Below are 27,113 nucleotides of genomic sequence, written 5' to 3' on the forward strand. Positions count from 1 at the left end.
TTACTTTTTCAGCACAGGGTCATGATAGTTATTACACAGCTCTGAGTAGCCTGCTTTAGATCACATACTTAAGTATCCGCAAGATACAGTCAAGATACGTGTCAGGAGTGGATTCTTGGCTTGTGTGCTTCCTGTTTTAAATATTGGTATGTTACTTTGAGATGCAGATCATGATGTTTTCCGCATTAAGATCAGTAGAGGCTAGGTTGTCAACTGGAAATAGAAGAAGCACAAATTGAGCTGACCGATGGGTAGCATAGCCTGGAGGCAAGCATGCAGCGGGCTTGTAGATATGGATGAGGTTGGGAAGAAATAAGGTGCCAAAACAAACATCTAGAATACAGAGATAAGTCCCCCCCTTCTGTCTCCTGAAGATGTGATGAACCTTAGGTGGGAAAATGAGTTAATTGTAGTAACTTTTGTATTACTTTCAGTTCTTTCAGCGCGCTGTTAAAGATGAGTTGTGTCGTCAGAATAACTTATACGTCCAGCCATATGCTTGCTATGAACTTGGCTGTCTTCTGTTAGACAAACCGGAGGTAAGGCCTCATATAGTTTAAATAACGTTCATCAGCAAAAATGCACAGGTGAGCAGGCACAAAGCATCCTTCATTTAAAGTCAGTGAATTGAACATGGTGGGTTTTTGGTTTTGTTTTCCTTAATTTCATGCAGGAAAAATCCAAGAAGTGAGTCATCCTCTTTTACTATGTTTACTGAGGCAGTTTCTTCTCTGGAATGAGCAGTATTATAAATGTACCTTTTTGGACAAAAACTCACTCGAGGGGAAAATCATTGCGTTTTTTAGAATGGTAGGATATGAAGTAGTACGGCTTATTCAGAAGAACACGGATTTGCATTCGGATTCTGACTCTGCCTTCACCTTAGTGTAGGAGGCTGGTTATGTTCCTGAACCATGTATCTTCCTCCTAATGTGTAAAACAGGATAAAAAATACCTGCTTTGCCAAGTGAATGGAGATTATGGTGAGAATAAATGAGGATGATGTGGTGATTGCTTTAAAAATTTCAGAATGCCATGTAAATTTGACAGTTACGTATTTAAGTATACTGGGGAAGTTTTGTTTTTAAACGAGTGGATTTGCTTGCTACCTTCTTTTAGAAACTCAGTTACATAATACTAGCTTTATGAGATTCTAATTTTTAGTAAGTTCATTATACTTTCAAATAAATAGGCTTTCTAAAATTAGAGCTAAATCAACAGAAATATGATTCAAGACTGACCCTTAAATATGTAGCCCATCTCGCCAAATACAGGCTTGTAATTGGTAAGTCATTTTAAATTCTAATTTTACCAAAGTAGAAAAGGCAAGTTTTGTCATTTTTTGTAGAAAACCCTAACACCATATTCTTTAGGAAAAGTTTTACTCTTAATATGGCCTTAAAATGCGTACTTAAAATATAACAAGCCTGGTCCATTTCTGGAAACGTGAAGCTGATGTTCTCAACCAGTAATGCATTCCAAAGTCTAACTTACTGATGTCAAGTAAACTTTTTAATGATCATCAGTTTTAGGTTGCTCTCTAAGATCTTAAGCTATAATAACTCTTCCAAGTTGTTAATCTCTTGTTGTATAATGAGGGTTATGCATAATTATTTAGTAATGCCTTAGTGTGAACTTAACAAGCATCATTAAAGAAAAATTGAGTGACTAAACTAGAATGAGCAGTTGACTCACCTCTGTGTCTACTGTGAATTGTTTTAATTAATCTATCCTGTTATAACATTTTCTGCTTGAGTATGTCCAAATATAGATATTAAAAGATATTATGTTTTTCTTACATTCATAGACTGTAGCAAGAGGCAGAACTCTACTTCTTCAAGCAAAGGTAAAAATACTGTATCTACCTTTTTCCAGGGCCCTTCTTACCCTCTGTTGTGTCCACTCGAGTCTGAATTCAAGAAGTTTTGTGAGATGATTGTTCTGGTTGATATTTCTGGAAAGGAAAAGTAATAACTAATTGATTTGGTGAGCCCTTGATGTTTAAGTGAAATTACTAATATAAGAAACTCAATGAAATCGCCCATCCTGCTTTAAAAACACACTTCAGGGGAGGGGCACAGGGAGAGGGAGACACAGAATCTGAAGCAGGCTCCAGGCTCTGAGCTGTCAGCACAGAGCCTGACACGGGGCTCAAACTCACGAACTGTGAGATCATGACCTGAGCCAAAGTCGACTTAACTGACTGAGCCACCCAGGCACCCCCATAACTATAGTCTTGAATGAAGAATTTCTAATAGCAGGTTAGATTGAGCACAGTTCAAGACTACTATTTCAGGAATAACATGAAGACAATTTTCCAAAGACAGCATTAATGACATCCTCCTGGACATTTTAGAAATGAACCCAAAGTTTGAGGTTTGGGAAATAAAATTGAGTGGATGGGAAGCAGTGTGAGAGATTTTACTTGAGGAAGCACAAAATCGTGTGGCTTATGTTGCAGTGTTTCAGAAGGCTCAGTTCATAGAGTTCATAAATCTCCTTCTTTGGTCTTACAGGAGGATTTCTCTGGCTACGACTTTGAAAACAGATTGCATGTCCGCATCCATGCTGCTCTGGCCTCTCTGAGGGAACTGGTTCCTCAGTGATAGACTCGGACTTCCTGTTCTGTCCCTCCCTACCAGGTTCTGCACTTTAAAATGAAAGCAGAGGACACAGCTCTTCTGGAAGCCCGAAGACCGGCTTTTCTTCTGAAAACCACCTGTGCCAGGGACACATTTTCCCAGTTAGGCTGACATATTAAAGATCTCCTCTTTTAAACGTATAGCTAAAAAGTAATAATAATGAGGATACTAGTAATTATAACTAACCACCTGGGGAGAGGGTTAAGTGACCTTGTTCAAACATTTTAGTTTTGTGATTTATTATTTTTAAAATAAAAGCAAACTAAATATTCCACCTGTGATCTTCTAGGAACGCCTACCTTAAGCACACATCCGACTGCGTATAACACTAGGAGGCACCTGTAAAATTATCAACAGTATTATGACATAGCATTTATATTGTGTTTTGAAAAAAAATAAAAGTGCTTTCTAGTGTTTTATTTTATCCTCTAACTTGTGAATAACATAGCACAGATATTCTTATTCCCATTGTCTAGACAAACTCAGGCACAAAAAGGCTAATTGATCCCAATCAATTATTCCTGTTATCAGTGGAGCAGTGAATAGAACACAGATCTCTTGACCACAGACAGAATATTCTTGTAAAACAAAATGTGTTAATAACCCAGAATTTCATGTTTTCCTTATTAAAACAGAAATGCGCTTCAGCTGAAGTTGTGTCATCAAAAATACTTATCTCCAGATCATCTACAGAATGTTTCAAAGTAATGAACACTTTTTTCCTTTGAAAGCCAACCAAGTAGAAGCAAATAGATAGTTTTACAATCAAAAGTAGAACTGTTTTGCTAATTTATTAGAAAGCCTGGTCTATTGGCTAGATAAATAATACCTATATTTTAGGAGTTTCCTTATCTTTGTGATAAATTATCTCGTTACCAACTTTTGGAGGTCTTTTAACAAATTACTTGACAAGGTATTCTTAAATGAACATAGGTGATTGTTTTTTTTCCCTCAGAATATTTGCTGGTGAAGGATTTGCTGGGCTATCTGTTGCCAGGATTTAATCATTGTCTCCTTAGCTCAGGTTATTCTATAAAAGGAGTTCAAAGTTAATTTTTAATCCTTCATTGCTAATTTTTGTTGTCATTTAATTCACCTCTTAGCTCAGTGCTGAACACCTTTGTTTTTGAAGAGTCTAAATACCTCAGTCACTTGAGAATTTCTGCCATAATTGTGTGCCTAACTTGGCTCAGGCTTAAGGTTAGATTTTTTAAAATTTATACTGTGCTAAAGAGAGTATCCTCTTGGGGTGTCATTTATTTACATATCATTGTAGCTGAAGCATGATCTCATATGATATTAATACTTTAATATTTCTTTTCAAAATAAAACCTAGGAGGAGCAGCTAGGATGTTGACAGCTTTAACCTACTTCATCTGATTCTGAGGGAATGATAATTTCTTTGAAAGAAATAATTATTCCTCACCGACTTTGACTAAATTATATTCGTGATTCCTCACTTCCAAAGTGTTTTATTCACATGGACTCTTTCTGGTGTGAATCCTGCCTGGATTTTTGACGCTAGCCAGAGAGAAAAGATTGCTATCTTACATTCAGTGAATGAGCAGATGCAGAAGCCAAGTAGATGCTTTCTGAAGAAAACACTTGGTGTTTAAAAATATCGGAAGCCTAATTTCATGGAGGCTTAAGGGAAGAATATTATGAATTTGTGAAATCTGGCCCTAGCCATTTTGTCCTTGGCTATAGCATATGAGCCAGACTTTCCAGTTAGGGTTGTGGAGCATTCTGAACCCAAAGTTCTTGGTTCAGGTCATACTCACTTGAATTTTCAGTTCAAATATTGTTTGAACTATTATTCAGTATTCAAAGGTTACATGAAGCCCTGTACTTTAGGATTAAACAAAAACTATTCCTGCACTCACTGCTTTAAAAATTTATTTGTATCTCTCCAGAGAGATTTCAGGATTCAAGTAAGTTTGTATTCAGTTCACTGACCACTTTAATAGTCAAAGAGTAGGTCTGTTTATAACTCTTCCTATGTTTGGTGCCGGATAGCCCCTGTGGTTTGTGTGTGTCAACAGGGCCGTAGAGTATGGAGAGTACCTCCCTACCTAATGGGGTAGGTAATGATTCTAAAGTCTCTAACAAAAACCACAGTGCAGGTATAGTACTATTAGACTGAAATCTGAGAACATTTTTGAGTTGAGTAATTCATAACATTTTCTGGCCTGCGTGCCATGATTTAACCAGCCTGTGAACTGTGATCTGCCTAGAAACTTAGCTTGGTGTGACTTGCTCTTTACCCCCTCGTGGATGAAGAAAATAATCCTATAACCAGAACAACTTGGATCTATGTGTGCTTTTTTATGTTGGCATCACTCCTTCCTCATTCCTATTTTGGAGGCTCTTAAATGGATCTTCTAATTTATGAGCGTCAAATGTATTTTTGTATTAGATTTGGCCTACGATGAGAGAAATCTCTAATGTATATGTACCCTGAACACATAATTTGTCACAGCTTGGAGGTATGGTCTAATGTGACATGTACTTTTGTGGTGTTAAAATATTTAAGATTTTTTTATTAGGTTAGGGTCTGATTTTAGCACATGATAGCTAAGTATTTGAGCAAGTGAAGTATTTCAGATGTCACAGATAACAAGGAATTGTTGAATATTGTGCAAGTCAATGATTATAGAGTTTGCACTCTTATGCTTCTGCCAACTAAAAGGACAGTGCATATTTGATTTTTAAAATAGACACACATGTGCGTGTGTGTGGGTATTCCTTTGCTGTATAACTTTCCTAGTTGATTGCTTCCTTAAGCAAATTGTGGTGGCAAGTATACACCTACGGATCTGAATCGATGCAGGTACACATTGACAGTCACGATGTACTGTTTGGTGTTTCTTACATATTCTTGAATTTTGTTGGTGGTATATCTTGTAGAAAAAAAATTGTTAAGCTCATATCCTCCCCAGGAGATACATAATAGAGGGAGGAGACTTGGAAGCTAGGAAAGAGAAAAGGACAGCAAGGGCTCGGGAGCAGGAGACAGGAAAGTTGATCGATAAAAGATGTGTCTCTTCTTCACTAGAGTATAATTTGCCCAGTGCACATTATAATTGGCTTTCTTGTGAAAACCAGAAAGACTGAGCTCTAGCTCCCAGTTGACTTGGGTGAGCTCTGGGTTATGCTTTGTCCAGCCACAGGCCAGCTGGTTGCAAATTTTAGTTGTACAAATGAAATTAGCCTTCCTTTGAGAATCTGACTCAGTAGCTATGAGGTAGGGTTTAGGAAGGCATTTTTAACAAGCTCCTAAAAATGATTCCAGTGCAGGTGGTTTAAATTAAAGCAACACTACCCTAGGTTATCATCTTTTGGTAAGTATTTAGTAAATCTGAGAGAAGAGCCAAACACAAACCAAACATATAGCAAGGTTATGCTCAGAGAGTGTATTATGGGGCCACTGAGGAAATGCTTCTAACCCATTGGCTTCCTAAAGTAGGAGATCCCTGAGTTTTAAAGGATGTAGTCAGGTGAAAATGATGGCTAGAAGAACATCTCATGCTCATCTCTTGGTCTTGATGAGCAAAGGCACAGAGGTGACAAACAGTATGTGTGTTCAGGCCAGTTTCGAGTCAGGTGGGAACGAAATAACATTTGAATTTTGCAGAGGTCGCGCCAAGAGCCTTGAACTTCCATGAAGTAAGAATGGGGAGCAAGGAGAAATGCAAAGCAGAGTATCATTTTGCATTTAGATCCCTAGTGACTGAAAGGACAAGAAGAATATAAAACCACCTGAAATCATTAATAAGAGTTCTAGAAATCAAAGCAGTGAATAGTGGTTTGAAAATTTTTGGTTAAATGTTTTCACTGTAACAATTTGCCTCTCAGGGACTTGGACAAAAGAGTCATTGATGAAATGTGGAAAGAGGACATGCATTGCAGATATTCTGCACAGTACCTAAGACCTGTGTGTCCGAGGTGGCCTGCCAAGGTTAGGCTACAGAAGCATAAATAATTCCCAAAGATGCCATAAATGGGGTTTGTACTTGGGGGTTTTAGAAAGTTTCTATCTTTGATAGTTAAATATATTATGAACGAAAGCACCAAAAATGGTTCATTTCACTTTTATCCACCAAAATGGGGCCCGGGACAGTGGCCAAGGACAAGTATCATCTGCAGACCTATCATCACAATCTAAAATTAGCATTTCTGCTTTCAAAATGCAATCTTCAGGAGAAGAGGGAGCCTGTGACATAATGAGCACTCAGTAACTATTATTTGGAAGATTTAATATGTGTAGAAAGTGCTCTCTGTGCAGCATAAATGGAGACTGGTGCCCTAAGCATTGCCTCTTAAGAGCTCTGGAAGCCTTAACTGTTTTCTGAATTTCTTTAAAGTGTTTTGTGTTTTTTTTTTTAATCATATCTATGCCTTGAAGATACTGTTTGGTTGATTTACAATGATTCTTGTTTAAATATTTGAAAACGAATTACGTTGAAGCCCGTTTGGAGTTTGGTCATCATGATTATGGTGGCAGTTAATGCCCAGCTCAAGTATGTGAGTTTGAATGGGTGAAAGAGCAGGGAGCAGGTATTTGAAACAAGTCGATGTGCCTTTACTTTGGTCTGAATTGCAACCGGTTTCTGGTAGTAGGATTTGGGGAGGGTGGGTTGTGTCTGTATTGCCAGATCCGAGTTACAGAAAGTGGAAGTCTCAAGATTATTGCCAAATTCTCTTCCCACAGGTGATTTTCTCAAAAGGGAAAGTACTGTGTTGCATAAAATTATTCGTTCTCTTCAACATTTTAGCATTATGTATACCGTGACAGACTATTCTTCTAAAGGCTGGCTGAAAAGAGTAACATTGTGGAGGAAGGGGTAGTGCGAAGAGGCGAGGCGGCGACTGCAAGAAATGCCATAAATCTATTTGTTTCCTTCTACACCAGCTCTTATTTTATGATGAGCGATGAGAAGTGGAAAGGCCGTAGCCTTGACCGACTTCTGGCGGTTTGGAAACGGCAGTTTGTATTCTAGAAAAGGCAAAGCCCACCTGCGTGTCTGGCCCGCGGAGTTGGAGCCTTTGTCCTTTGCGGCTCCCCATTGGCTGAGGACGCTGAGGCTCCGCCTCCTTTCCTGACCGCGAGCCCTCAGCAGGAGGGAGGAGCTTTGTGACGCACGCCCTGACGTCCACAGGGCTATAAATACCCAGCTCAGCGCTTCTACTCCTTCAGGAGCCGCCGGCAAGGGGGCAACGAGGAAGCTTTTTATAGCGTAGGCGGAAAGGAAAAGGTGGGGGAGTCTGGAGAAAAGGCCCCCCCCCGCCCTGCGGCCCAGGAGGCGGTCACGCCCTCGGGGCGCCTCTCGCGGTGGGCTCGGTGGATGGTTCTTCCAGTGCTGGGGAAGACGGAGGGCCCTCGGAGTGGGAGGCCCGTGGGGGAAGGGCAGGCTCACAACCGTGGGTGTGGCGGAGCTCCGGGAGTCCCGGCGGTGGGTCTGCCACCTGCGCCTCCTGAACTAGACGCGGAACCCGGACGTCCGCTCTCCGTTTCGCTGCCCTTCCCACCAAACCAACGGCAAACCAAGCACAGACCCCAACGTAGGTCTTAAGGGAGCGGTGTGTATTGTTGACGTTTCCTGTGGCTCTGAAGCCCGCACTCCCGCATTCTCAGCCTACAGCACCGTTGTCCCGCTCAGGCGTTAGCCCTGGGGGAGTGGGTAAAAACGCAAGCTCACAGTTCAGCACAGGGGTCGGGGTAGTAAAAGAAGTTTTGGACAAGTAACCTCTAAAGGAGAGATTTGGGTAGAATTAAGCGGTCGGTTTTAAGCTCTCAGTGTGTGTGTGTGTGTGTGTGTGTGTGTGTGTCTGTCTGTCTCTGAGTACCCGTCGATGTAGTCCTGCTTGGTGTCGCAGTATTTCTCAACTTGCTCAGGACAATTTTTCTCATGGGACTGTGTTGTAGGACGTACAGCATCCCAGGTCTTGGGGCACTGAAAGGCCTCGCACACTCCCAGAGTGTGGAGTGGTTGGGGGCGCGGCATACCGCCTGCGCGGAGAACCAATAGGATAACTGTACCGCCGTTCTGTCCACGGTTGGTGGCAGCAACTGCCTACAGAAAGGGTGTTTGGGTAGCTCCATCATGGCTGCCGGTAAGCCGCTTTTCCAAACGTGACTTATCCACTCACACTGGGGTGCAAAATGTGTACTTGAAAAAAAATTATATACACATGCACACAAAAATAGCGTATCTGTGGATCATGCATACAATTACTGCCTACATCCCTTAACGTTTAGCTTGTAGCCTGCCAAAGCTGCACTAGTGGTGTGGGGTTGTTTTGGTTGTTTTTTTGTTTTTGTTTGCTTTTTGCGCACTAGTGGTTTTTTAAAGATAGTTTAATTCAGTAAAGGTCAAGTTGACTTAAACTTTGAGAGTAGATTTTCATTAAAGGATTCAATACACTTAATTATATCCTCAAAAGATTTGCTTTGACCAACAGAGATTCATTTTTTTTTTCCTGACCTTTGGGAAGATGAAACTGCTTTTAAATATTCAGCATTTTGTTATGACACACAACTTTTTATTAGAGGTTGGCTCCTTATATAATTGCTGTAACTAAACACTGCAACTTAGCTCTGTGAAACTCGTTACTCAACTGTAGGGGTGTTGTTGACATGATTCATTATATCACACTATTCCCCTCTTTATGAGGACCTGGGGGAGAAATTTCTCCTGGGACTCGGTGTTCAGAATGCCTCCGAGTCTCCCAGGCAACTGATTTTTTATCTCAGAAACATGAACCATTTAACCAAATTTTTCCTATTTTGTGATGGCTGCCTGGTAGCTCAGGGGCTGATTTGACACGCCATCTCCATCAAAGTGTAGGATGTATGGCTTGCATGGGGATACTAACCTTACCTGTGGCTTCATCATATTTTTCCTACCATGATTTTTCCCTTACCATTGAACTCCTTTCCTTAAATAGTTACTTCTGTTCTTTACATGTATTTATAAACCTCCTGAAATCATCTTGTACAGTGAAACAGAACACACACACACACACACACTGACACACAGTTTAGGATGGCAATCTTTGCAACTCTTGAGCATTACAGGTTGGACTATGCAATACCCTTGGTACCACTTAAAATCAGAAAGGCGGCAGAAAAGGGAGAGAGGGGAAGACTAGGGCAGAGGTTAAGGGAGGATAGGAGAAAAGAGAGACGTGCATAGGGTAGTGGGTGGTGTGATACCACAAGTAAATTATACCTATTCTGATTGTTAAAGCAAAGGCTAAAAATTGTATATTGAAAGACGATCAACGTGTTCAGGGATACATTTAGAAAAATGAGGAAAAAGTTTTCTTGTAGAAACTCTATTCGACAATTCTATCTGATGAAGGTACAGAGAAAAAGCCAGTGCCCATGTAATTTCAAAGGATGTTTAGGCACCGATACACGAGCTTAATTTATCTTTCTTGAAATTCTGCACAAAATATTTACTAAATTTTACAGAAACAAGTTTTGTTTGGTTGGCTCTTTGTTTTTACTATCATCCTAGAGTTCTCACCAGGGCTTTCCCCAGGGGGTTTAATAGTGCTACTCTATTGCTCATCTGCACATAATGAGCTAGTGTGTGTGTGTGTGTGTGTGTGTGTGTGTGTACGCACTCAACGCCTGTGTGTTAACTACCATTAAGAATTAGCCCACTTTGCTAGAATAAATGCCTAGAAATTGGAACTAAAGGTAATAATTTCTATAGGAGACAGATTTGTTGTCAGAAGCTATCATATACTATTTATAAGACCTTGTTTTTCTTCATTATAGTTGATATTACAGACATCCTGCCCAAATGATTTCTTCAAAGCCCAGACTTGTCGTACCTTATGGCCTCAAGACTCTGCTCGAGGGACTTAGCAGAGCCGTTCTCAAAACCAACCCACCAAACATCACCCAGTTTGCAGCAGTTTATTTTAAAGAACTCATTGTGTTTAGAGAAGGTTTGTTATTCCTTGAGATTATATATTTGTTGCTTTGAAAAGGAAGGCATTTTAAGTTGGGAATTTGATGTCTCTAATTTCCTGCATTTATTCCTTCAGGGAATACTTCTCTGGATATAAAAGATCTCGTTAAACAATTTCATCTGATTGAAGGTAAGTACCACAAGTAGTAACAGTTTAATAATACTAGTTATAAATCATTGCATCATTACTAGCATACATTCAAGCTTCAGAATCATGCCCATAAATATTTTGTTTAATTATACTGATGTTTGTTTAATCACAGTTTAATTTTTATTATTGGATCATTTTTTTTTTTTTGAAGATTGGAAACTGACATTTTGGGGGATTTTAAATCTTTAAAAGACAAACATAGGAAACACTCATCTTCAAACCATTTGGTAAAATGAGACCTAGAACAGTATGTATAAACTATGACTCAGACCCTTCCTAATGTCCTCTATCTTTAAGGAAGTACAATGAACTTTGAAGAAAACTGGATGTTGTAGTAATAGATGCACTACTTAGGAAAGTTGTATAAACACTCTTCTTGGAAGATATTTTTATTAAGAAAAAAAACATCTTTTTTTCTTTTTTCCTCCTATGGTAGGTTAACTGCAGTTCAGTTGGAGGGCAAGAAATCAATTGTCACTGACCATCTTTTCTGTCCCAAGTTTTTCATAGAAAGTGGTCTTCTCCAGCCCATCTCTCTGACATAGGGCTGTACAGGGCTTTGAAAAATTGTGTTTTATGTATATGTGTAAATGTCTAGGTGGACGTGACCGCATGAAACTGCATTGACAGAGGAGCACCGAGAAAAGTCAGATGGGGAGTAAGAGAAAAGCATAGTTACATGGTGACAATTTGGGTGGCTCACTAAAAGCAAAAGGGTGATCCCAAGGACAGGCATGCATATCTAAAAGAATGGTAAGAAGAAGCTTTTGGCAAAATTTTGTGGAAAAAATGGGAGACTCCCGGGCAGGGAGAGAAATAACGAAGTATTTTTGCTGCTTTAGCTGGCCAACATTTTGGAATGACTGTGGAGAAAGAAAAGGTAGGATCAGTGAGTTTAAGCCACTTTTATACTCTACCAGTTTGGTGATGCCAATAGATAACATAGTCAAGATAGGGAGAAGTCAGGAGTAGGATCTAGGAAAATGTAAAGATCATGAGGGATTTGGGTCTATGGCAAAAGACCCAAAACAGAAAATGAGATTAAGGCTAGCAAGAGTCAGCATTTGAAGGGGCAGGAGAGTCCATTGCTGTGGTTCAGGAATATTTTACTATCTAGCCTGGCTTCTTCCCTGCAGGGTCCTGAGGACATTCCCAGCTTACCATGAGACACAGGTCTGGGATTTGCTTACCACCAGCAGGACATACAGACAAGTGCAAGAACCCTGACAACTCTCCCCTTCCCTGTGAACCTTTCTCTTTGTACTCGTGCTGTCTATACCAGGAGCTATGTTTGAGAGGATTGGGATTGTGCAGGCTTACTATGTTTGAGAGTGGTGATAAAGTCGGTGAATCTTTATGGTGGGAGGTAGCTAACTGGTAGCTTTAAAAAAATTTTTTTTAAATGTTTATTATTTTTGAGAGAGAGTGCAAGCGGAAAGGGGCAGAGAGAGAGAGGGGGGGACACAGAATCTGAAGTGGGCTCTAGGCTCTGAGTTGTCTGCACAGATCCCGACGTGGGGCTCGATCTCATGAACCACGAGATCATAACCTGAGCTGAGGTCAGATGCCCAATTGTCTGAGACACCCAGGCTCTTCTAACTGGTAGCTTTTGAGACTAATTTGTTTACTGAAGAACTTACCCACCATTCAGCTTAACAAGTGGACTAAATTAATGTGGATTACTTTAATTAACAGACTGAATGGCTGTAGACCTAGATTGCTCTTTGGCAGTAGAGTAGAAATGAACATTGCTTATTCTAGTTTACTGGGGAGATGGGAAGGTAACATGAAGATATGACCAGAAAATATATTGATTTCATTGTTAACTAATACCAGTTTGGCTCATTTGTCTGCCTTTTATTGTTGTATCAACTGGTTTATTAATGGAAAACAGTGTCCATTAACTTAGGTCCTATCGTAGAGACTGCATGAGTCTGTGTGTATCCAGGAAAGCATCACTCTGGGCTAAAGAGGGACTATCTAGGGATATAGAGGCAGTTTCCATTTGGTAGGGCATTTCCTCCCCTGAATGACATCCTCCTATCTTCTAACTGGCTTAATTCCCCAAACGCAATTCCTGTGGGAGTGCCAAGTACATTTGGCTGCATGGTTGTTGGGTTCTCTACAATAAAAATGTAGGTAGAACAAGTGGCACCTTCTCCTCTAGACAGACTTCCCTTCTGTGGATCCCGCTGCTGTATATGGTGGCACCTATAGTACCCTACATGCTCTCTCGGTCCCAAGGATTGTGGCTCTCCCAAGATTTCAGTGATGTGCAATATGGAAAAGTGGACCATTCTTTGAGGACCATGTGAACTGACCCTTACTTTGGTCTTTCAGTCTCTTCAGCATGAGGCTAGGTCAACCTAAAGGCAGTAGCAGGTATTAGCGCTTGCTGATGTGGGGCAAAGGCTAACTCCCATCCCTAATGCATTGGTCCCCACTCACCTCCCAACTATCAGATGTGACTGTGAAAGACATTGGTTTTTGTCTACAGTACATCCTTGCGCATACCCTTTTATTTGAACACTTCATCCTGGATTTTTCTTGGAAGGAGGCCCATTTTTGGTAGCTTCTTTATAGGACAGACAGGGTTCACCCATCTCCCAGTGCCCTTAAAAATTCATACAAACTCAGGTGAGGGAAGAGGTGGGGAGGAAAAGTACCAGATATGAAGCAAACTTTTCTCACTTCTCTGTTGTCTCTCATCATTTCCTCATTTTCCAGAGCCTAGGACCTATGGGATAGTCCCTAACTGTCCAGGCCTCCACTGTGGCATTTCACCCATATATGCCTATTTCCAAAGTAGTTCATGCTGTGAAACTTTCTTGGACTCCCTTCTTGTTTGTTTTTTTTTTTTTGCAATTTGATTAAACAGATCTCACTACCACATGAATCCATGAAAAGTGCTGCAATTTTTCAGTCTTCTCAGGAGTTTCTTTGTTAATAGAGATGAATCATTAATTGGGGGGATTTTAGAAACTCAGCTCTATTTTAAAGCAAAAGAGTTGTCTCTTAAGTTCCACCACTTAGTATATGGTAGGAAAAGAAAGGAAAAAGGAATGGAATCATTGAGTACAGGCTTACCTTGGAGATACTGTGGGTTTAGTTCCAGACCACCACAAGAAAGCAAATACTGCAATAAAGCCAGTCAGATGAACTTTTTTCATTTCCCAGTGCATATAAAAATTACGTTTTATACTATACTGTAGTCTATTAAGTGTGCAATAGTATTATGTCTAAAAAAAGTGTACATACCTTAATTTAAAAAACTTTACTGCTAAAAAAAAAAATAAAATGAATTAAAAGGTAACTACCATCTGAGCTTCCAGAGAGCTTGATGGTTGCTCTTGATGTTGATGGCTGCTGACTGATCAGGGTGGTGGTCCCTGAAAGTTGGGGTATCTGTAGCAATTTCTTAAAATAAGACAACAATAAAGTTTGCCACATCGATTGACTCTTCATGAATGATTTCTCTATGGCATGTGATGCTATTTGATAGCATTTTACCCACAGTAGAACTTCTTTCCAACCCCAGTCAGTCTTCTCAAACCCTGCTGCTACTTGAGCAACTAAGTTTATGGAATATTCTTTCAACGGTCTTCACCAGGATTGTAGACCATCTCAAGAAACCACTTTCTTTGCTCATCCATAAGGAGCAACTCTTCCTCTGTTCAAGTTTTATCCTGAGACTGCAGCAATTCAGTCACTTCTTCTGGCTTCACTCCTAATTCTGGCTGTCTTGCTGTTTTCACCCCATCTGCAGTGACTTCCCCCACTGAAGTCATGAACCCCTCAAATTCATCCATGACTTTGGAATTAACTTCTTCTAGATGCCTGTTAATGTTGATATTTTGACCTCTTCCCATGAGTCACAAATGTTCTTAATGGCATCTAGAATGGTGACTCCTTTCCAAAGGTTTTCAACTGACTTTGCCCAGATCCATCAGAGGAATCATTATTTTTTGCAACTATAGCCTTACAAAATGTATTTCTTAAATAATGAGATTTGAAAGTTGAAATTACTTCTTGATTCATGGACTGCAGTATCGATGTATTAGCAGGTATGAAAACCACATTCACCTCATTGTACGCCTCCATCAGAGCTCTTGGATGACCAGGTACATTGTCCCTGAGCAGTAATATTTTGAAAGGAATATTTTTCTCTAAGTGGCAGGTCTCAACCCAGAGTTTAGGGGGTTTAAACTCTAAACCCTCAGTTTATTCAGTTAACCGGGGCGCCCGGGTGGCTCAGTCAGTTAAGCATCTGACTTTGGCTCAGATCATGATTTCGCAGTCCATGAGTTCGGGCTTCGTGTTGGGCTCTGTGCTGACAGCTCAGAATCTGGAGCCTGCTTCAGATTCTGTGTCTCCCTCCCTCTCTCTGCCCCTCCCCTGCTCATGTTCTGTCTGTCTCTCTCAAAAATAAACATTAAAAAAAATTAATAAAAGTAAGTAAATAAAATATTCAGTAAGCCATAGTGTAAATGGACATGCTGTTACCAGGCTTTGTTGTCCCATTTATAGAGCCCATGCAGAGTAGATTTAGCATAATTCTTAAGACCCCCAGGATTTTCAGAATGGGAAAAGAGCATTGGCTTCAACTCAAAGTCACCAGCTGCAGTAGCCCCTAACAAGACAGTCAGATTGTCCTTTGGAGCTTTGAAGGCAGGCATTGACTTCTCTCTAGCTATTAAAGGCCTAGACAGCATCTTCTAATATAAGAATGTCTCACCTACATTGAAAATCTGTTGTTTAGTGTAGCCACCCTCAGTCATGATCTAGCTAGATCTCCTGGATAATTGCGGCGGCTTCTACATCAGCACTTGCTGCTTCCCCTTGCACGTTGATGTTACGGAGATGGTGTTTTTCCTTAAACCTCATGAACCACCTCTGCTCGCCTCAGACGTTTCTTCTGCAGCTTCCTCCTCTCTCAGACTTGATAGAATTGACGAGAGTTAGGACTTTGCTCTGGATTAGGCTTTTGGTCTAAGGGAATGTTGTGGCTGGTTGGAGCTTCTATCCGGAACACTAAAACGTTCTCCCTATCAGCAATAAGGCTGTTTCGCTTTCTTATCATTCGTGTGTTCACTGGTTTAGCACTTTCAATTTCCTTTAAGAACTTTTCTTTGCATTCACAATTTGGCTAACTGGTTGGCATAAGAGTTCAGCCTATCTCAGCTTTCACCATGCCTTCCTCACTAAGCTTAATCATTTTCTAGCTTTTGATTTAAAGTAAGAGACATGAGACTCTTTCTTTCACTTGAGCACTTAGAGGCTATTGTAGGGTTATCGATCGGCCTAATTTCAATATTGTTGTGTCTCAGGGAATGGGGAGGTCCCAGCAGAGGGAGAAAGATGGGGGGAACAGCCAGTCAGTGGCCTTGCTTAACAGGGTTGCCACAAACCTTCAGTTTGTAAAAAATGCAATACTCGCAAAGTAAAATAAAGTGCGATAAAATGAGGTATACATGTACCTGTTTTGTCCTAGGTACTTACAATATATTTTGTCAATTAAGACACCTTTATAAGTAGGTAACATCATTGCAATTTTACATGAGAAATCTGATGCTTGGGTGTGATTACATAACTTGTAAGCTTCTAAATATTAAGTAATCGGTAGAGTTGGGATGTAAACTGAGATCTTCCTAGAAGCATAACTCATGCTCTTTCTACAGTAAATAGCATTCTAGGATCCCTCTGGAAAAACTTGAAATTCTTCAACTAAAAGAGTGAAGGGAGAGGAATTTCAGCTCCCTTTCCCCACAGTATCTCCTCCTCTTTCACTTCTTCCTCCATCATGTTGTGTAGACCCTGAAGCCAGATTGTGCTAGTTGTCATTTTTTCAGCACTCAGTGAGGAGGGTGGGAAGCACTTTCCTGTTCAGAGTGGTAAATGTATTCTCAACACCACTATCACCTAACATCCCCCTAAGCTTAATTCAGTCCGGTTTCTAGTATCAGCCTTGTCCTGCTTCCAACAAAGGCAGGAAATAACAAACTCTTCTGAAGAACCAAGGAGGCCTAGCCCACCCTGAGTTAACCTGTTAGCTTTTCCTAGTCATCGTGGACATTCTTGGCTTGGCCATAGAACAGTAATTACTGTCATGCACTGTTGTGGATCTTTGGGCCCAGTTTCAATTTCTATGCAGCACCATAGCAGTTATGTGTATCATTAGATGTTGTCTTGAGCTACTTACTCATATCAAACATTTATGAAGTTTTTAGTTTAATTCTTAGTTTTAAAACCTTTTTTAAGTTTGTTTTTGACAGAGACAGAGCTTGAGCAGGGGAGGGGCAGAGAGAGAGGGAGAGAGAATCCCAAAGAGGCTCCACGCTGTCAGCACAGAGCCTGATGTGGGGCTCACGAAACGGTGAGATCATGACCTGAGCTGAAGTCAAGCGTTGGAAGCTTAACCAAGTGTGCCACCTGGGTGCCCCAATTTTTAGTTTAATTCTTGTACCAAATTCTATTCTCATGCATTATTTTCATGGTTGGTTACATATACTTGTAGCTATTCTCTCTTATTAAGTAAATGAGAAATGTATCAATTTCAGGACAGCCTATACCAAATTTTGTGAAGCCCTGGTGCTAACTCTGCACTTTCCTGGGCATTTTTTTTTTTCAAGTAAGGAAATCAAGCTACACTGATGCCCTAAACAGGGATGGGTGATGTGCCAAAATGATCTTTTTATCTCTCCAAGTCTTGTATTTGTCTAGACAGGGTGGTAAAATTTGTACCAAGGTAAGAATTACATTAAGTTGAAAAGGGTTCAAATGATTCTGTGGTGGTGATGTTGGGAAGGGGGCTTGGGCCTTTTATGCTTTTCCACTGTGTTAAGATTAATCAGTTGGGGGAATAGTCCATACTAAAGACAGCAAACAAATCATTGAGCCAATGATATAGTCAAGAGTTGGGGTCAGACTAGGGGCAGAAACGGAGCTAATTAGGATTGAGAGAGGAAGCAGATATGGCAAACCAGAAAATTAGGACAAGGAGGTCAGGGACAGCAGGACCCAAGAGTCAGTACATGAAGGGAGAACATCTTTGAGAAATGTATCGCTCTGCTAGTCAGGAGCCTTGATAGCTCCCTATTGTTCACAAAATCCAAACTCTTTGGTGTTGTAGGGATACTTTTGCAAAAATATTAAACTCTAATATACATGATTTCAGATAGCCTCTGATTGTTCCTGTTCACTCCGTTCATGTCTACCCATTGACGTATTCATTTGCTTTAGGAGAAAAGGCGAAAATAGCTAGAGCAAGGAAGTCGTTACTCCGTACTGAGTCTCCCAAGTTCATAGCAAGAAAGCTAACACTTTGGAGTTTTGCAGGAACCTGTTTTTGTTGAGAGAAGATCTTGGACTTTCCAGAGTGGAATTTTAATTTACAAGCCAAAGATTCTGGTAGAGTCAAGTTTATATTTAAAATTTTTTTTAAAAATTTGTTTTTGAGAGAGAGAGAAAGAGAGAGAGAGGGCGGGAGAGGCAGAGAGAGAAGGAGACACAGAAATGGAAGGGGGCTCCAGGCTCTGAGCTGTCAGCACAGAGAGGATGCAGGGCTTGAACCCATGGACTGTGAGAGCTTGACCTGAGTCAAAATTGGTTGCTTAACCGACTGAGCCACCCAGGCACCTTACAAGGTTTTATTTTATATATGCCAGGGAGGAGGGGGGTGGGTGGGTAAAGTTAGGATATAAGCTCATCTCCTGCTGCAAAGGGAGGGGAAATGAGAAGTCCTTCCTGGCAATGGGGCTGTGGTACTAGGGCGTGCATAACAATTGCCAGCTGAGATCCAGAGCAGTTATAAGGAAGGTAAAATCTCTGATTGGAATTCCCTAAAACGTGAACAAAACGCTTGCTCTTTGCTTTCCTGGGTGCCTCTCAGAGAAGCAGTGTGATTAGCATCGTTTAACATAACCTATGCTACATTCAGCACCTCCACCATAATTGTAATTGTGATCAGACATTCAGTAAGTATTTGTTGAATAAAAAATTCTATTTGAAGCAGATTAGAAATAATGGAGAGTCTTTCTCAGATGGGCCTGAGATAAGATTTCTGATGCCCCAGGATCTGCATGTGGCTTTTAGTTGGTGCAGATGTGTTTCGATTGTCCCAGAGTGCTGAACTCGCAGGGCGTCGGGCTGAGAAAAGTGCAGTTGCTCAACCTGCCAGCTGAGAGCTACAGCACAAAATGTCCAAGCTGGGACTGAATCAAAATTGGCAGCTAGGCCTCAGAGGCTAAAGAGGAACAAATTAGGAAGGGCTCTCCCAGTCCTTGAGTGAAGTAACAGGCCACATTTTTCACAGGGTGGAAATACTTCAGGAAATACAGCAAAGTCAGAGACAAAGCCCAGAGCACAGGCAATAGGTGCTGTGCCTCCACCAGAGGTCACAGACAGGTGGCAGGAAAGGGCTACATGGGTCAGAACCAGAGCTAACTCTCACATTCACATTCCCTCTTTAGAAGTGGGAGAACCTTCGATAAAAGAGCGATACCCCAAAAGGGTGAATAATTAACCAATAAACCAAAGGAGACTTTTAAACTAGAAGGGATAAATACTTTAAACCTAGATCAACTAAATTTTGCCATGTAAAAATGAGCATTTTAATGCAGACAGAGAAAGTAATGCTTTGTGACAGGTCTGTCATAGTGTGTAAATTTTCATCCCTTTACAGGCCCCTGAATGCAAACACAGCTTCCTGCAATCTGCATCTATCCTGCCTTTGCAATCCTCGCTCCCATTAAGTACAAGACAGTTTGTTGTCTTCTGAGTTTTGCTTTATGCTGCTCCCCTCTCCAGGAGTTCCTTTCCACCTTTCAAGTGCTACATATCCTTAAAGCCCAATTCATTATTTCATTTAACAAATATGTACATTCCTACCCACTGCCAGATGTTGTGCTAGGTGAGATTCAGTGGGGAAGGAGAGAGTTCACTTTCAGCTCTGATGGAGGGGCTGGTATCACACCTAGCCTCCTATCAACAGTCATAATGCTGAAGAAATTGTACAAAACAAAGTCCAGTGCCTGGATACTTGGGAGAAGAGATTCACAGAAAGTGAGCCCCTCATTCACCCTCGCAGCATTTTTCAAACTCTTGCACAGGGAAAGCGAGGCCAAGCAGAGAGAGTGGAAGTGTCCCTGGGAAGAGGAAATGCAGAAGCAGAGTTAGGGGCTACTAATATGGCTAGGATTCAAGCAACAAAGTATCTGAGGGAGTGTTTGCAGAGAAGAATCCTACCCCCCCACCCCCATAAAAAAACGCAAAGCCCTTTTCGTTGGGGTTGCTGGCCAACCCCGAGCCGCTTGCCTGTGGAGGACAGCTTGGGGCTTAGCCGGGAAGAGCTGGGGGGAGACAGGCAGCTGAGTGGGGGGGTTTGAGAAGTAGTGTGCTGTTGGTGTGGGGGAGGTTGGGCCCAGCCGAGGTGAAGAGACTTGTGAAACTCTGGCCATGCAGTTGAGACTCGAGGAAGGTCAAAGCCAAGGAATAATAAACCTTGTGGGAGGACTAAGAACAAAACCGAAACACACTTTGTGCTTTTCCTGCAGATAGCATTCTGGTATTAGGGAAACATTTCCCCAAGAGAGAATCCTCAGTGCGGCAAGCAGATGTGACCGCGTGCGACGAGGAAGGGCCGGGGGGGGGGGGGGTGGTGGCAGGCAGATGCGGAGCTGAGAAAAGGGGCTCACAGCAGTTTTCCAGTCCTAGGAGTTTCTGCACGTCGCCAGCCCTCTAGCCATCCCCAGCCATGGGAACTTCTTCCTGCCCGAGGACTCACCGAGTCCACACGTACACATGGGTCCAGAGTTCTCTCTCGGTCCCTCTTGTCTGGGTCAGTATGGCTTGGCCTGCATTATCAGATCTTGCCAGCAAGATCACTACCATTTTTAGGCTAGACTAGATGGGGCTTCCTAACATAGAAGTGTCCTGTAGTCAAGTTTTCCGATTCATCGTTAAATTTTATATATGCATTTTCTTAAATTGAGGAATGCCTTTATTAACATGACAGCATTTGTTTCATTAATAAGCTATTCCATCAGCTGAAGATGAGGTCACTTACTGCTCGGGTTGAAGTCTTGCCCTCTGCCCTCTGGTTTTGTGTAGGAGTTTAGATCAGAAGCTTTTTCCATGGAGGTTTTCAACTCAATTCTAGGCAGTTATGGTCTTTTCCCTGATGCTGACCAGCTGAAGGTGGTATCTGATTATGCGTTTTGTCACCGTGCTGCTCAGGGTCACTTAGTTCTGAGGAGATGAACTGAGTGAGGGATCTTTTGAGTGGATCAGGACAGGGAAGTTTCATTACCCACACGAAATCACTGATGTTGGGAAATAAAGCAAACTCTTTTGTACTCGTGTATGTACTGCCATCTGAATGTTCTACCTGTTACTGCTTTAAAGTTTGGTGGCAGGTGGAGGGGGACACACGCTTATTAACCCATCCGGCTGTTTGTTAGTAGAGAGATGGTCAGAAGGAATGACACACGAGAAGAAACCAGAATGTGTAAAAGAACCGGTAGGAACATCCATAGTTTCCCACGAACCTACACGGATGGAAAAATCTACAGACACAGAGGAGGACAATATAGCTGGACCACTGTTCATCAGCAAAACCACTCAGTTCCCATCAGTTCATGCTGAGCTGCTCCCAGAGCCCGAGGAGACGACCGAAGCCGCTCGAGGCTCCAGTTCAAAGCCAACTACCTCTAAGGCTATGAGCCCACCGTCGTCACCGTCTCCGGCAGCTGGCTCCCCGGAGTTTGCTTATGTCCCAGCCGACCCAGCTCAGTTTGCTGCTCAGACGTTAGGTAACGTTGCATCTATTCATTCTGATCAGTCTGACGTGTTAATGGTGGATGTGGCAACAAGTTTGCCTGTGTTTTCCGAGGAGGTGCTCAGCTCAGAGGCTGCCGAAGATGCCGCGGCAGCCACTCCTGCTGTGTATTCTGCAGAGGTGGTGGCCCTGCAGGTTCTGAGCCAAACATCTGTCCGTGTAGATTTGGGTTCTGAATCTAAAGACGATGACGCTGAGCCATCAACGGCTTCCTCATTCCCCTTGCAGGATGAACAAGACCCTCCTGCTTACGATCAAGCTCCTGAGGTCCCTTTGCAGGCTGATATTGAGGTCACATCATTCGTTCATATATCCTCTATCTATAACGATGAGCCTGTGACTGAAGGAGTCACTTATGTCGAGCAAATACCAGAGCACATAGTTATCCCTTTCACTGATGACGTTGCTACTCTTAAAGAAAATGATCAGTCATCACCCTCTGGTCCCATTCCTGTAGCACTCATGAGGGGCTCAGGCAAAGCCGTAGGTTCTGGAAAACGTGCACAGTCGGAGGAGGACGCAGAATATTCCTCGGTGCAAATGGAGGCAGAAGCAGTTCTGTACTCCAACACCTCCCTGCAAGGTCCGCCTGCACAACTCCAGGATGCAGAGGGCTCTACCAATGCAGTAGGCTCTGAAAAATCTTTGCACCTTGAAATGGAGTTTACTGCTCTAGTCCCTGGCAATCCTGGGCAGGAGGAATCCGGGGAAAACTCTGCCACCCAGGAGATGGAGGCCACACTTGCGCTCTCTGGGGAAGCTGCCAAAGCAGGGAGCTTGGGTGCATCTGTAAGGTCATCTGGTGGTCCCCCCATTCCTGTTCCAGAAGGTCTTACTGAGCCAGAAATCGAACCAGAGTGGGAAGCAGCACCCGAACAAGGTTTGATGGAGCCAGGTAAGAAAATTAGATACTGACAAAATTAAAGATTACATTTCAGGTGCCATCTAGATTTCAGGTAACCCCTAGGTAGGCTCCCTACAGATGGGTCGAAAGACTTTTAAATAGTTCTTAAAACGGCAAACCTACGTAAAGGCTTTGTTGAATTTGAGATTTTACTCTTACAAGATGAGTGATTTTAAAGTGACATCACCAAAGCTTGGCCTCAGAGTTTGCTCCACCCGGCACTTTTGGACACGGCACAGGTAGTGAAGAACGCTAAGAGCCAACTGTCAGGCCCAAGATACGTGAGGTGGCCGCGGTGGTGTTGGTTTGCAATTCCTCGCTTGTGAACGTAAACTCCAACTGCACAACGCCTTCCGGAGGCTGCGGCCTGTGGCGCGTCAGGGAAATGGTGGTGTGTCGCCCTTGCTTTCGCGCTGCGGCAGGAGAGCTCTGCGAACGGGTGTGGGGAGCTGGCCTGGCCCCGGCCTCCTGGCTGGGGGCTCCTGCAGCCAACGGGGGGGGGCTTCACGCCTGGATGGCGAGGACGGGTCAGGCCCAAGTTCTGTCACACGGGAGAGCACGGAGGACCACCGGGCACTGGCACTGCCGAAACGGCTGGTCTCCTGCCAGCTCCCTTGACGGGTGCTAACACCCCGCTGCTTTCGGGGCTGCTGGATCTTTCGGGGGCTTTCCCGTGATACAGAAACGATTTGACCTCTCTCTCCATCTAACTGTGGCGTTTGGTCCGCCCCGCCCCCGGCCTCCTGTCTTCTCCCTTTTAGGGACGGATGGGTCATACAGGAGCCAACCTCCCCCATTCCTTTTGCAGAAACACTCTCAACTGCGGCTCTTCCCAGAGCCAGAATGGTCAAGTGTTACCAAAGCAGGTGTTCGGGGATCAAATTCTGTCTGGCAGTGTGATGGGGTCCTGCACAGCTGAGGAGGCAGAGGGCAGCGTTGGGAGCTGGCACACAGGACGGGCACTACACTCGTGGCTTATGCAGCACTGGCATCCCGAGTGACTGTTTTCAGGGCCTCGCCCTTTCTAAAGCACTACGAGGATATTTCAAATGGAAGACTGGGCTTGTCCATATTTTTAATTGGCTTTGCAGAAGGATCAATTGACAGCATCTGAAGCTACTGAAAACTTACCAGTTTAATCATGTGCATAGTGTTATTTTCTGGGGAAGAAGAAAAGCTACACCGGGGATACAAGGCCCAGGGCTCACAAGGTGAACTTAGCACACTCTGGGCAAACTCCATCAGGAAGGAGTTTCGCCTCCGTCCCATCTTCTGCGACTCAGCTCTCCACGACAGTACAGTCTTCACTAGGCAAGTCAAACTTGACATCATAGATTCCTGGGGGTTAGATGGATGGCACTCCCTAGACCTTTTTTTTTTTTTAATGTTTATGTTTGAGACAGAGAGTGCGAGTGAGGGAGGGGCAGAGAGAGGGGGAGACAGAGAATCTGAAACAGGCTCTTGGCTCCAGAACCCGACGTGGGGCTCGAACTCACCAACCGTGAGATCATGACCTGAGCCCAAGTTGGATGCTTAACCGACTGAGCCACCCAGGTGCCCCTAGACCTCTTTTTTCTTAACCCGAGACCAACAGGCCTCATACTGCCACCTAGGACCTTTGACCTCAAGCCTCGCCTAAAAGGGGTGCTCTCTGGGGTTCTGAGTCCTAGATCATGAGATGATCGTACGTGGGGACAAATTAATGGGAGATGATGGTGCCTGTGAAGGGCCAGAGATAACTGATAATGTAATCAAAAGATGATGCCCCATGCAGACTTTAGTAAAGAAAAAGTCACTCTGCAGCTGCATTAACACTTTTTCAGTGGCTTCACATGCCCTTCAGTTGGTTGTTTTGGTAAAGCCACTAGTTTGGTAAAGTCCTGAGGATGCTGTGACAGCCACATCTAATGGGGGTGTCCCTGGAAGCGGCACTTAGCATGAGATTGCTTCTTTAGCCACAACTCTAGTGCCCCTGCCGCTTGCTGTCCCAACACTGTTCTCGTTTTCCAACTGGACAGAACCGCTCTTCTTTCACATTACCAAACACTATTTAGCCCTCTCTCTAGCATGCTTTATGGCACATATTTACTGCTCCAGCTGTTTATATGTAAACTTATAAAGACATTTCTGTGCATAGCGCCTGATACAGAGACCAAACCTTTAATGCCTGCAAATTTTTTTTTTTTTTATAGCCATAGCAGCAAGCGAAGCAGGACAACCACCACCATATTCTAACATGTGGACCCTTTATTGTCTAACTGATATGAATCAACAAAGTCGCCCATCACCGCCACCTGCACCTGTGCCTTTCCCCCAAGCAACCCTCTATTTATCTAATCCTAAGGATCCACAGTTTCTGCAGCAGCCACCGAAAGTTACTTCTCCAACTTACGTGATGCTGGACGACAGCAAGAAGACCAGTGCCCCACCTTTTATTTTAGTAGGCTCGAATGTTCAGGAAGCTCAGGATTGGAAACCTCTTCCTGGACATGCTGTTGTTTCTCAGTCAGATGCCTTGAAGAGATACACTGCAGTCCAAGTACCCATCGCTGTTCCTGCAGATCAGAAATTCCAGAAACATACCCCAAACCCCCAGAATGGTAGTCCTCTGCCAAGTGGACAAGATGTCCCCAGGCCACAAAGCCCAGTTTTTCTCTCTGTCGCATTCCCAGTAGAAGATGTAGCCAAAAAAGGTTCAGGATCTGGTGACAAACGTACCCCCTGTGGAAGTTATGGTATTGCTGGAGAGATAACCGTGACCACCGCCCATGTCCGCAGAGCAGAAACTGGGAACTGGTAGGTGCGTTTTCCTACCATAATGTGTGGGCCTTGGCTTGCTCCTAGTGTTTGATTTGCTGATCTGGAGGTTGAGGTGTTTATGAAAATTGCATTGAGATATGCAAGGAGTTGGTGTATACTCAAATTTGATGGTTACTATCTCCAAGTTCATTGCCCCCAATTGCTAATAAATGCAGTGTGTGTACTGCACCGTGAGGACTACTCGGACTTGGTGCCTAATACATGAACCGATCCACTCGATCACCTGGGAATATGGGTTCTTCATCTAGCCCCTGGAAGATACTAGAAAAAGGGTAGATTTATAAGAAGACATTCCGTAGGAACTGTATAATCCAATTGGCGTGTTAAGGGGTGGGTCGGAGCAGAGACAAGACATGAGCACTGGGGACAACTGGAGAGAGATAAGAGATTGTGTGTAGAGCAGTATGTTTGTTCCCTCTCAGAGTGAAGATTTATAGATTTACACAGTAGGAGTCTGGAAACGCCCTGAAGAGCCCAAACTGGAATGAACTGTGGATAAGACAGTTTTATCACTCACAGATCATCTTTAAATTCTTTATCTACCCGGTACTTAATGCCATGTCCTGTGCTCGTCCCTCCTTCCTGAGGTGGGTAGGCAGGGCAAACCAGGGACCTTCCCACTTAGTGGGGGAAAGCACCAGAGTTAATTACACCATGTGAAGTAGGGTGAACCAAACAAGATGCTGACAGGTGTTCAGGCCCAGATGCAAACTGACCACTGAGTGAGTGCAACGAGCCAGCCTTGTAGAGACCCCACAGACCAGGCCTAGGGCTTGAAAGAGCAGGAGTCAGACACCCCAAGGAGGCCAAAATGAGAGCGGCTGGGAAGAGCCGGGACAGCACCTAAGAGGACGCTGGAGCTGTGAAGAGAGGACCCTATGAGTCAGGGCCCCTGTGTCCCTAGGAGAGAGACTGGGGTTAAAAGCTCAGTAGGAAGCCAGAGCTGGAGGTCACTAGAGGGAGCAGAGACATGAGTTAAGGAGGTATAATGCAACTGTTAAACCCACACCCCCACGAGTTCTGCTCCTTAAAACAATTTGTGGGAATTTCAAGCTGAACATCTGATGGGCAAAAGCTACATTTCCTTCACAGGCAGGTTCGAATACTACATCGCATTTCAGGAGACAACTCGGTTATCAAATCTTAGGTCTACGTGCCCTTATTCATCACCCCCTTTGTAGACTTTTAGCAGAATTGTCAAAATGGCTTTCTCAGCATGAAATGCTGGGATATTTCACTGCAAATACAGGTAAATGAGTAGATAAGAATTTAATGATAGGAGTGCAGACCTCGTATTTCTGATCTGCCGTTCTTTTTACTTGTTCATTTTCATGATTAAACAATTCACTGTTTGCATTCCTAACAGATGCCAGAAGTGACGCCATTTGAGTCAACCTTCAAGGTGGAGTCTGCCACCCCGTGTAATTTGTCAATAAACTTCATGCAAGCATAAAGCCTTGTGTTCTCATTTTGTAATTCAGGACAACCGATTACAGAAGGCCATAAATCTTTGCAGACTTGCAGAGCCTTTTCCAACTCTGTATATACACCGTAGAAGAAAAAACTCCCACTCTATTAACACCTCTCCTCACACATTTCCTAGGTGGGCATTCCCACTTGGGAAGTCCATGTTTGGTGTGCACACCAGGGGAATACAGGGGGCACTTCAGTGTAATACTGTATTTACCCAGATAACACTCCCCAGTGCTGACTGCCTCCTGAGCCTGTGCTGGTTAGCTCTGTGCACGGGCACTCGATAATTTAGGATCCTACCAAT

The 27,113-nt window shown here is 43.1% G+C and overlaps 2 protein-coding genes across 10 annotated transcripts in view; both read left to right on the forward strand.

Moving 5' to 3' along the window:
* Nucleotides 1-3,295, forward strand: part of TTC39C (tetratricopeptide repeat domain 39C) — a 106,348-nt gene extending 103,053 nt beyond the window's left edge. The window contains exons 12-14 of the mRNA XM_060613472.3: nucleotides 435-539; nucleotides 1,808-1,846; nucleotides 2,517-3,295. Of these exons, the coding sequence (XP_060469455.1) occupies nucleotides 435-539; nucleotides 1,808-1,846; nucleotides 2,517-2,606 (234 nt within the window). The 3' untranslated portion in view covers nucleotides 2,607-3,295. The remainder of the gene's footprint in view (nucleotides 1-434; nucleotides 540-1,807; nucleotides 1,847-2,516) is intronic.
* Nucleotides 3,296-7,791: 4,496 nt separating this feature from the next.
* Nucleotides 7,792-26,790, forward strand: CABYR (calcium binding tyrosine phosphorylation regulated). Of its 9 annotated transcripts, XM_060613470.2 has the most exons (7): nucleotides 7,794-7,897; nucleotides 10,432-10,604; nucleotides 10,704-10,757; nucleotides 21,236-21,586; nucleotides 22,439-22,507; nucleotides 24,709-25,312; nucleotides 26,429-26,576. In XM_060613470.2, the coding sequence occupies exons 2-7, from the start codon at nucleotides 10,457-10,459 to the stop codon at nucleotides 26,481-26,483; spliced, it is 1,281 nt and encodes a 426-aa protein (XP_060469453.1). In that variant the 5' UTR covers nucleotides 7,794-7,897; nucleotides 10,432-10,456; the 3' UTR covers nucleotides 26,484-26,576. The 9 variants fall into 9 exon arrangements, 8 of the variants coding, with proteins under 8 accessions (XP_060469446.1, XP_060469452.1, XP_060469450.1 ...); XR_009604324.2 differs by lacking the exon at nucleotides 24,709-25,312 and adding an exon at nucleotides 26,703-26,790 and having other exon boundaries at nucleotides 7,792-7,897; nucleotides 21,236-22,507; nucleotides 26,429-26,585; XM_060613463.2 differs by having other exon boundaries at nucleotides 7,792-7,897; nucleotides 21,236-22,507; nucleotides 26,429-26,581.
* The last annotated feature ends 323 nt before the right edge of the window (nucleotides 26,791-27,113 follow it).

The sequence above is a fragment of the Panthera onca genome, chromosome D3, assembly GCF_046562875.1.
Source record: "Panthera onca isolate mPanOnc1 chromosome D3, mPanOnc1 haplotype 2, whole genome shotgun sequence".
In the NCBI taxonomy this organism is placed as follows: Eukaryota; Metazoa; Chordata; class Mammalia; order Carnivora; family Felidae; genus Panthera; species Panthera onca.